General features: G+C 41.9%; 1 protein-coding gene across 7 annotated transcripts in view; it reads left to right on the forward strand.

Moving 5' to 3' along the window:
• The window catches only part of IFT81 (intraflagellar transport 81), a 192523-nt gene that overhangs the window by 158883 nt on the left and 23400 nt on the right, over positions 1-10240 (forward strand). For all 7 annotated transcript variants that reach the window (XM_019648954.1, XM_019648953.1, XM_019648955.1 and 4 more), the window contains 3 exons: positions 320-469; positions 7531-7659; positions 8655-8744. In XM_019648954.1, the coding sequence (XP_019504499.1) occupies positions 320-469; positions 7531-7659; positions 8655-8744 (369 nt within the window). The remainder of the gene's footprint in view (positions 1-319; positions 470-7530; positions 7660-8654; positions 8745-10240) is intronic.

Below are 10240 nucleotides of genomic sequence, written 5' to 3' on the forward strand. Positions count from 1 at the left end.
CTCTGAGCAACAGCGGTTCGAGTCAGCCCGAGCTGAGCAGCCGCTGAGCTGCCAACAGGTGGCAGGATGGCTCAGCTAAAAAAAAAAAAAAAAATGTTAAATTTATTGGGGCAACATTGGTTTATGAAGCTACATAGGTTTCAAGTGGAAAATTCTGTAATACATCACCTGTATATTGCATTGTGTGTTTACCACCCAAAGTCAAATCTCATATGTGTTAGAAAATAGAAAAGAAAAATTTTCTAATACATTGAGATTATACATGATATTTAGCAACGACTTTTCTACTCATTAGTCTTCATTTTGTGTTCTTTTACAGTTCAAACGATATGTCAGTAAACTTCGAAGCAAGAGTACAGTTTTCAAAAAGAAGCATCAGATAATAGCTGAATTTAAAGCTGAGTTTGGTATCTTGCAGAGGACAGAAGAACTGCTTAAGCAACGTCATGAAAATATCCAACATCAACTGGTAATACAGTATTATCTTGGAGTTCTAAAAGTACAAATGCCAGGAGGTTTATGGGTTATGGCTTTATAATGAAGTCATTGTTTCTGCTGGAAAAAAACCATACAATTATTATTTCTTTCTGATTAATTAGAGATGTCGTATGAGCTGATTCATTTATTTTTAATGTAGCAGTAAGCACTAACTTTTTTATGCATGCTGACTTAGGTAGAATTAGAAGTTGAATTCTAAGTAGGTTTTTCTTTTGAGTAGCTATTTAATATAAGCAAAATTATCATAACAAGGGAGTGACTGTAAAATATTTATTTATCATGACCTGCTGGACAGACATTTCTAAACAACCACTTTCATGGAGCTTTGGAAAGAAATACCAGGGAAGGTGCTATATGGAAGTTTGTCTGCAGGCTTGTTCCATATTTGTGCCTTGGTCGTCAGAGAAAAGTTAAAACCAAAGTAATCCCTCTAACAGCAAAGCTGTTTCATTGTGGGTGCCAGTTCGTCTCAGTTTTCTTGGTTTGGCTTTTTTTTTTTTTTCACCTATGGGGAAATTATTTCATCAGGATATTTGTTTACCAACCAACAATAATCTCATAGAGGTAAATGAAGTTTCAACCAGTTGTAGTTAGCTGGCCATATGAACTTTTCTGTCTGATATGGTTGAATGTTGTTTGTTTGTAGGGAACTTAAGACTGAAAATTTACTGTGCATCAAATATTGATTCTAACAGCACTAACTTTTAAAATTGATATGTAGTAATTGCATTATTGTTCACTTCAAAATATTTTATGATTTCCATTGTGATTTCATTGACCTATGGGTTATTGCTTAAAACCAAACATTTGGAGATTTTCAAATACCTTTCTGTTACTGATTTCTAGGTTATTTCCACTATAACCAGAGAACACACTCTGATTTCAGTCCTTTGAAATTTGTTGAGTGTTGCATTATGGCCCAGAATATGGTCTGTTTTGGTAATTGTTCCATGGGCAGTTGAGAAGACTATATATTCTGCACTGGGTGGCGTTGGTGTTCTGTATGTGTCATTTCAGTCAAGTGTGTTAACCATAATATTCAAATCATCCATATTTCTGTTGATATTTGTGTCTACTTGTTCCATCAGTTTTTGAGAGACATGTGTTTAAATCTCTAACTATGGTTATGCTTTTTCTGTTTCTCCTTTTAGTTCCATCACTTTTTGCTTTATGTTTCTTAAGTTGGGTTCCAGAAGCAGAGCTTAAGAAGGAAATACTTTGTACAAGTGATTTATTCAGGGAGGGAGTGCCGTCAGAAGAAGGAGAGTGAGGGAAACAGGTGGGGCAGAAGAAAAAAAAAACAGGAAAGCATATAGTCCCAACTGGAGACAGCTTCATTTTGATCCAATGAGGAACTTTGGAGGACAAATGGCATCACAGAGTTGATTCCATCTTGAGGCAAGGGGGCTGGCCTTTTGTACTCCATATCAGTCAGTCATTGGCTATGGCAGCTTGTAGCCACCCAGATGAGGCAGCTCCCCCAGGGTTAAGGGCATAATCTGGAGAAAGGGGGCAACCATGAGCCAGGAGCAGTCAACACTCATAGCAGCTTGCAGATGAGGTCTGAGTGGGGCACCAACAACATCTACTACAATCCACCCACCCCTTGCCCTGCTGAAATCTACTTGTTGCTCATGTTAAATGCACTTCATCCAGGTATAGCTTTGACAGACTCTGATTTGTCATAATTTCTAGGAAAAATTATAGGAGAAGGGTTCTGGGACAAATTAAAACTCTCATTTCTACATTTGGCCCCAAGGACATAATTGATACTCAACATCTTCTTCCTCTACTATCCATTCTCGATTTCCTTCCTTTGGCTAGCACCTCCGCTGCTCTAGATGGCTTACTTGGTGGGATGACTCAGTGCCTCATCCTTAAGAGGTATGAGACTAGTGAGCATGCCCTTTTCAGGCTGTGGGTGCTATACTTACTCATTTACTATTAAAACTGGGCATGGGAGTACCAAGGTATGCCCTAATGGATTGCCTGAGCATCAGACATGTTCCTATCTGCCCCCAGAATACAACAGCATCTATAGAGCCTCATGATGTCCTGCCAATACAATAACTCTTTTCTTTGCCTGCTGGTCCACTGGCATGAGGAACCCAAGTGACAAGGTGGTAGACAGAGCATGAAGTTTAGAGTGCCTCTTAATGTGCCTTCTGGTGGAAGCATGCCCCCTCTGAAAACCAGAAGCTCTCTACCCGCAGAGCCTAAAGTCGTTGAGAAGGGAAGTGTAATGCCCTAAGTGGAGAAGTGGGAATCCTGGTGAGTGGTAACACTCATATGTTCATCTCGTGGTTTCAAGACCCAGTATTCTGTCTGTTTGGAACACAGCACAATATAATGGGCATTGGTTTAAGATGTACACTTCATCCTGAAGACTAGAACTCATCCTCACAGACTACCATTGCCAAGCTGGCAACTTAGCTGTGCCTTCACGCAGCCATTCCCCTGTTCTGTCAAGCAGTCAGCTTTATGGATGGTGTGGTATGTGGTGCAGTGACTGGATCCCATGGCCATACGCTCACCACCATACCTCCTTTGCCATAAAGTAAGCCCCTTGGTCTGAGGTGATATTACATGGGATTCCACATCAGTAGACCAGATACTCTGGGCCCTTGGATAGTGGTGCTGGCTGAAACACTGCAGGCAAGAAAAGCAAACTCTTACCCAGAATATGGGTCAGTCCCAGCCAGGATGAAATGTTGTCCTTTTCAGGGCAGATAGGATCTGCTGTTATCAAATTGCCACGAAGTAGATGATTGCTTTCCTCAAGGGATGGTTCCATTCCCAGTCTCTGTTGCTGCCAGATCTGACATTTGACAGTGGCAGCGGCAGCGGCTAGATGAGCATTAGTGAGAGAAAGCCCATGCTGTTTTGCCCGTGCTTAGCCTCCATCGCTACCAACATAGCCATTCTGTTCATGAGCCCATTATCCAAGCTCTGGGTGACCAGTGACAGAGGCTGGCTGACAGCTACTAGACAGACCATCTTTTAGTGCCTTTTTTGCTGTGGACAGTCTCTGGTGACCGGTAACATGTGATAAAAATCTCTTGACACGGTGTCTGTCCATCCACGTGCCTCTTTCCCAGACCTCCTTGGCCCCAATCTTCCGATCTTGCTATCTTGCTTCATCCAGGCCCCTGACCAACAAGCCAAGCCATTTGCCACTGCCCAGAGGATACAGGATAGTCTGGGGGTTCAAGTTCTCAAGTGAGTCTATCCAGTCATCCGCATCCCAGATTCAGCACCCTTTCTCTTCCCTTCGGAACCCTGGCTATGACATGGAATATATCCAGCCTTCTCTCAAGTTTTGCCAGTTTTACAACTAAGTCCTATGCCTGGTTTTCTGCACCCTCTTCCCTTTAGCCATAGGAAATGGGGGTTTTATTAAAGCTCCTAAGGAGGCTTTCTGACCTTATCACTTGGCTTTCAATTATTAATTAATGAATTTGAGCCTGTCATTTTGTCCCTTCAACTGTCAATGGACCTTAGCAACAGCCACCCCAATTCTGTGGTCCATATAGTTGCTATTTCTCCATACTTCTCAAAGGCCAGTGACATTGTACCAGTGAGCACATCTCTATGACAGTTTAGGACCTCCAAGAAGCAGACACCAAGATAGGATTAGATGTACAAGGGATTTATTGGAGGAAACATTTGTGAAGGATAGAGGAAAGGGAGCAGGAGGAGACAGGAAAACCTTTAGGCTCTAATGCAAGTCTGATAACCTGTAAAGAGAGAGGGAGCAGGAAGAAAGACGGGCAGGAAGGGCCTCAGCCTGCAGCACAGTTGGTTAGGATGACGGGGCGTTCCTGAGCCAGTCACCAGTTAGCAGAGTTCCCTGTCAGGCAGGAATGGACTGACACTAGCGCTACGGCTGTGCTCAGCCATTGGCTGACCTAGCTCTGTTAGAGCTGGTATTTCCCCAATTTTAATCCTAAAATGCAGCCCTTATACCTGTGGCAGGGGCTTTCCTCCTACGTGATAGCCCTTACTCCTAAGGAGTAGCTTTTCATGAGTTCCCTCTGTAGTCTGGGCACTTACCAAGGCCTCTACATTTGACAAGTCTTGCATTCCTACCTCGAACTCCCTAGCACTATGGGCTGCTGAAATCTTTGCTTAGCTCTTTCGTAACCCATCTGCTGATTTCCACTGGGCTTCTAGGAGTTGTACCCTGCATCTGCACAGCCCAGGATTTGGTAATGCCAAAGAGGAAATTGCATACAGGATTTTGGGCTGATACTCTGTTCTGTCTACTCCTTTCTTAGGAGTTTCAATCTTATTGGCAACCCCAAATTCCAACTCTTCTTTTATTCCCTCTCTCCTTGTCTTTCTTTGGGTTCTTCCATCCTCTTTTGAACCCTCTCCAATCATGTTTTCACACCTACCATTTCACTGGAATTTGCTTTGTCAAGGTCACCGGTACATTCACATTGCCAAATCCAGTGATCAGTTCTTAGCTCTTCTCCTACTTGACCTATTAGCAGTGTTTGACCCCGTCTTTCTGTAAAATTTTTCTTTACTTGTCTTCTAGTACCCTTCATTCTCCTGGTGTTTTCCCCATACTGACATTCCTGTTTCTACTCCATGGATGATTTCTTTTCATTTCTCCAAGGTCTAAATGTTGGGATTCCCTAGGCTTAGCTTGGATCTCCTCTTTACCCCTCACTCCAATCTTACTGTCTCATGGCTTTAAAAACCTTCTCCATGCAAACAACTCACCAGTTTATATCCCCAGCCTAGATGTCTCCTCAAATACCAATCTTGTACATATAACACCTTGACCTCTCTGTTGGGGGTCTACTAGACATCTCACATTTGTAACATGTCTAAAATTAAACTTTTCTTCTTCACCACTTCCTCAAACCTGGTTTTCCCCAGTCATTCATCTCTACCAATGGCAGCTCCATCGTCTTCAGGCCAGAAGCCTTGGGTCATTCTTTACACCCTTCCTCTCACACCCCACATCCAAGCTGTCATAATACCCTGTTGGCTGTATCCTCACAATATACACAGAACCCCTTCTCATTACCTCTACCCCCACCTCCTGATTCATGCCACCATCATCTCTAACTTGACTTATTAGAACAGTCTCCTAACTGGTTGCCCTGCCCCCACCCTTACCCCTCTAGAGTTTGATCTCAGCACAGATGTTAAACCGATCATTTAAAAATTTCTTTACTCCAAACCCTCCAACAAGCCTCCCATCTTATTTAAAATAAGTCCACGCTCTGTCGTAGCCTTAAACATAAGGTAATAATATAATTTGTCATCTAAATTAGGAAACTTTTGAGAATTCAAAAGGACAATAGACATAATCCAAGACTGCCCCAGCAAACCAGCTGAGTCCTATGTGATCCCTCCTTGGCCCCACCTCATTCTCACTGTTTTCAGCTCCATGGGTCTCCTAGCTATTTCTTTTTCTTTTCTTTTTAAAGATTTTATTGGGGAATTGGGGGAGGGGAACAGCGTTGGGGAATTGGGGGAAGGAGAACAGACAAGTTGCTGTCCTTTTGTTCTTCAGTCTAGTTGTGGAGGACGTTGCTTCACTGGCCCATGTTGGCACCATCATTGTGCTCTTCCCAGCTGAGGCAGATTGGTCGCCGGCCTCTGGACGGCTGCTCACAGTGACTCTTGGCAGCTCACACTGCCTGCCGGCCTCACACGATAGCTTATGGCAGCCCACTGCAGCAGGGGCTGCAGCCTATGCCATCACTGGTGACTCAGGCATCCCAGCTCCAGGTCGAGCTGTTGTTCACCATCCTAGCTGTAGAGGGCAGTGTCACTGGCCCTCATGTGGGATCCGAACCGGGGCCCTGCTGCTCAGAGCTGGTGTTCCAAGCCAACTCTTAACCAACGCGCCACTCGGCCGGCCCGCCTAGCTATTTCTTGAGCAGGCCAGGTATCCTCCTCCCTCATACCTTTTGCACTTGCTGATTTCCTGGATGTCTGCAGGGCTTGCTTGCTTCCTCGCCTCCTTCAGGGCTTTGCTCAGATGTTACCTTCTCAAGAAGACCTTCTCTAACCACCCTTTATTTAAGATTCCAACCCCACTCACCTCACACTGTCTCTATATTACTTGTTTACTCTCACTGGAAGTAAGCTCTGTGAGGGAGGTGATTTTCCCCCGTTTTGTTTATTGCCTAGAACTGTGCTTGGCACTTTTTGGTGTATAACGAATATTGGATGAGTGAGCAAATGCAAGTACAGTTGATCACTTGAGAATTTATTCATTCACCAAATATTTCTTGAGTGCATCCTATGTTTCAGATTTTGTGCTAAGTATATAACATTATTTTAAAGTCTAAAATTAGAAATACTTCGGGCTGGACAAGTGGCGCGTTGGTTAAGAGCTGGCTTGGGACGCCAGAGGGCCCCAGTTCGGATCCCACATGAAGGTCAGTGACACTGCCCTCTACAGCTAAGATGCTGAACAACAGCTCAACCTGGAGCTGGGCTGCCATGAGTCGCCGGCGACGGCGTAGGCTGCAGCCCCTCTTGCAGTGGGTTGCCATGGGCTACTTTGTGTAGCCAGCAACCAGTGTGAGCGGCCGTCCATAAGCCGGCGACCGATCTGCCTCGCCTGGAAAGAGCACAATGATGGTGCCAACTTGGGCCAGTGAAGCAACGTCCTCCACAACTAGACTGAAGAACAAACGGCAGCAGCTTGTCTGTTCCTCTTCCCCCAATTCCCCAGAGCTGTTCCCGTCCCCCAATTCCCCAATAAAAATCTCAAAAAAAAAAAGAGTTTGATTCTCCCCCCAAAAATTTTTTTTTAAATAAATAAAATTAGAAATACTTCCTATGCACCTGAAGATAGTAAAATTTAGTGTAAGGTTATAACATATAAAGGTACATGATTATTGTTGAAGTCAGTAAAGATTGTCCTTTAAGATGCTAAACTAATTTATTTACAGCTATTGTGATGTATTAAATCTATATACATCTTATGGAATCATCAAGGTTTTGACACCCATTTTGTGGATCCCATTTTTGACACCTGTTTTTATTCTTTACTTTTAGCAAACTATTGAGGAGAAAAAGGGTATATCTGGATATAGTTACACTCAAGAAGAGCTAGAAAGAGTATCTGCACTGAAGAGTGAAGTTGATGAAATGAAAGGACGAACACTGGATGACATGTCTGAAATGGTGATTACACATTTTTTTAAATATTTTGGGGTTTTTTTTATTGTGTAGTTAGAATGCAGATGTTTTTGTGTTTGTCCTCTTGTCAGTGAAACATCTAAATTTTCATTTCTGTACGTTGTTTATATTCTTTCATCTCTTTATATTCTATCAGTCTCTTTTGAATTTTTCCATTGTAGTAAGGTTGTTCAACTTTTAACAGCTTAATATTTTGTGGGGTTTTTTAAGTGTGTAAAAGTTATACAACATAAATATTCAAGATAAAAAATAAGTTTTCCCAAATCATACCACCCTAACTAATAAAATTGTTTTATTTTTATGTATGTCCTTAGTCTCTTTTGATATTCAAGGCTGCTATTTAACCAGAATGCACTGATACAGCCTCATCAGGCATTAAAATGTTGAAATCTTTCCTTCCTTATTGGTAAACAGCTACTGCCCCAAACTCTCAGAATACCCACCTCTGCCTGTCTTGTCCATATGGCCATTCATCCAGAACCCCCTGGATTTCACCACACTCTAGCTCCTGAAAAGGTTAACATTTACCACAGCAGAGGCCTCCAAGACCCAGTTCACCTCTGTGGCTGGTGTCCATCGTGTTGGGTCATTCCTTATGCCATCCAGGTTATTAACCATTTTGAATATCACTTCGTCCATGTTTGTGTATATTTTATATAAACTATTTTTTACATAACATAACATGATTTTATAGTTGTATATAGGCAACTTTGTAATTTGTTTTAGTCATTCAATGTTAGATTATAACTATTTTCCCATATTGGTTTGCAGTCTTAATAATTGACATTTTGAATAGTTAAATGGTATTCCATCTTACTAAGGACTCAAGATTTACTAAATCACTTTTCTATTGTTTGGTGCTGAAGTAGTTTATAGTTTTTTTACTCTTACATATATAACACTTCAGTAGATACCTGTATACATGTAGTATTTTTGTTCTTTTGGATTCTTTTTTTAGATGTGATTTGTTTAAATGACAGGTAAAAAAACTGAATTCACTGGTATCTGAAAAGAAGTCAGCTCTAGCCCCAGTTATAAAAGAACTACGACAACTGCGTCAGAAATGTCAAGTAAGTGAATTTGACATTGTGATATTTTTAGTATTCTGTCTTGTTGCGATGTAGTAGTTAGAATCCTGAATATTTCACTTATGTTATTTATAGAAAACATTATTACTATTATTATTATATTGATATGATTTTGCAAAAGAGAATAATGATATGACCTACAAAGGTTTCTGTTTAATTTATGCTACTTGTTGTCATAAATTATTGGGGGAAGGAGAGGAGGAGTTTTAAGCTGAAATCACAAGTGCAGCCAGATGAGCTTTTTGCTTTAAATCATATGCATGTCAGAACTATAAATATGAAGTCACATTCTTCTGTGGCCAGGTAAAAGCTCAAAGTCTGCCAACAAGTGGTGACAAGTTAACTTCAGATTAATGAACTTGCTTTGCTGGGGGGCAAACTATGATAGCTAATGATAAGTGACGAAATGCCATTACTTGGAAGCTAGTTCTAACCACTGCTTTAAAGATAAGCTGTTAGAAGTTGTCAGATCAGGCGGCTTCTGCCATTTGACATTCACAGCAGTTATCACTCTCTGGATAGTATTTGAGGTTTGAATGTGAGCTGGACTGCATGTGCCTGAGCATGGAGCTACAGAACCCTTCATGAGTGCCATCCGTCAGCGTCAGAGAAGCAGGGTGAAAAACCACATGGATCTGAAATCAGATAGACATCATTTCTTTTTTATAGAAAATGCCGTGGAGTCTGAGACAGGCTTAGTGACTTACACAAACAGAGAAGGAGGAAGTGAGAGGGTTACGGGTTGACTCTAGCATCTGTATCATCTTATTTCAAATCTCCTGCTTGTTCCATTACACACGACTGCCATCACGCAAGAAATGGAAGAGACAAAAAGTCTCTGTTCTCTGGAGTTCATACTCTAATAGGCGAGATGGGACAAACATGTGAAGAAATTCAAGAAAAACAAAAGATAACCAAACTGGAGAACAACATAGAAAAAAAAAATACAATCAATTCATAAACTTACCTGATAAGGAAAGAGGAAGTACATGAAGTGACTGTCAGAAAGGAAAGCTTTCAAAAAGGTGACTTTCGAGCAAAGAGTTCAGATTGAGGACATCAAGAATTATTTTCTGGGGGAGAGGGATTGTCACTTTGAGGGGGTAAAAAGTATAACTGGTGCACTGTGTTGTACAGCTGAAACTAATTTTAAAAAAATGTTTATTTCACAATAAAAATAAAAGAATTAATCAGCAAAATAAATAAATAAAATTGCTTATAGAGGACATATTAAAAAAAAGAATTATTGGGCCGGCCGATTGGCGCGATGGTTAAGAACTGGCTTGGGACGCCAGAGGGCCCCGGTTCGGATCCCACATATGAGGGCCAGTGACAGTGCCCTCTACAGCTAAGATGCTGAACAACAGCTCAACCTGGAGCGGGGCTGCCATGAGTCGCCGGCGACGGCGTAGGCTGCAGCCCCTGTGGCAGTGGGTTGCCATGGGCTACCGTGTGTAGCCAGCAGCCAGCGTGAGCGG

Source organism: Hipposideros armiger, unplaced genomic scaffold (assembly GCF_001890085.2).
Source record: "Hipposideros armiger isolate ML-2016 unplaced genomic scaffold, ASM189008v1 scaffold_128, whole genome shotgun sequence".
In the NCBI taxonomy this organism is placed as follows: domain Eukaryota; kingdom Metazoa; phylum Chordata; class Mammalia; order Chiroptera; family Hipposideridae; genus Hipposideros; species Hipposideros armiger.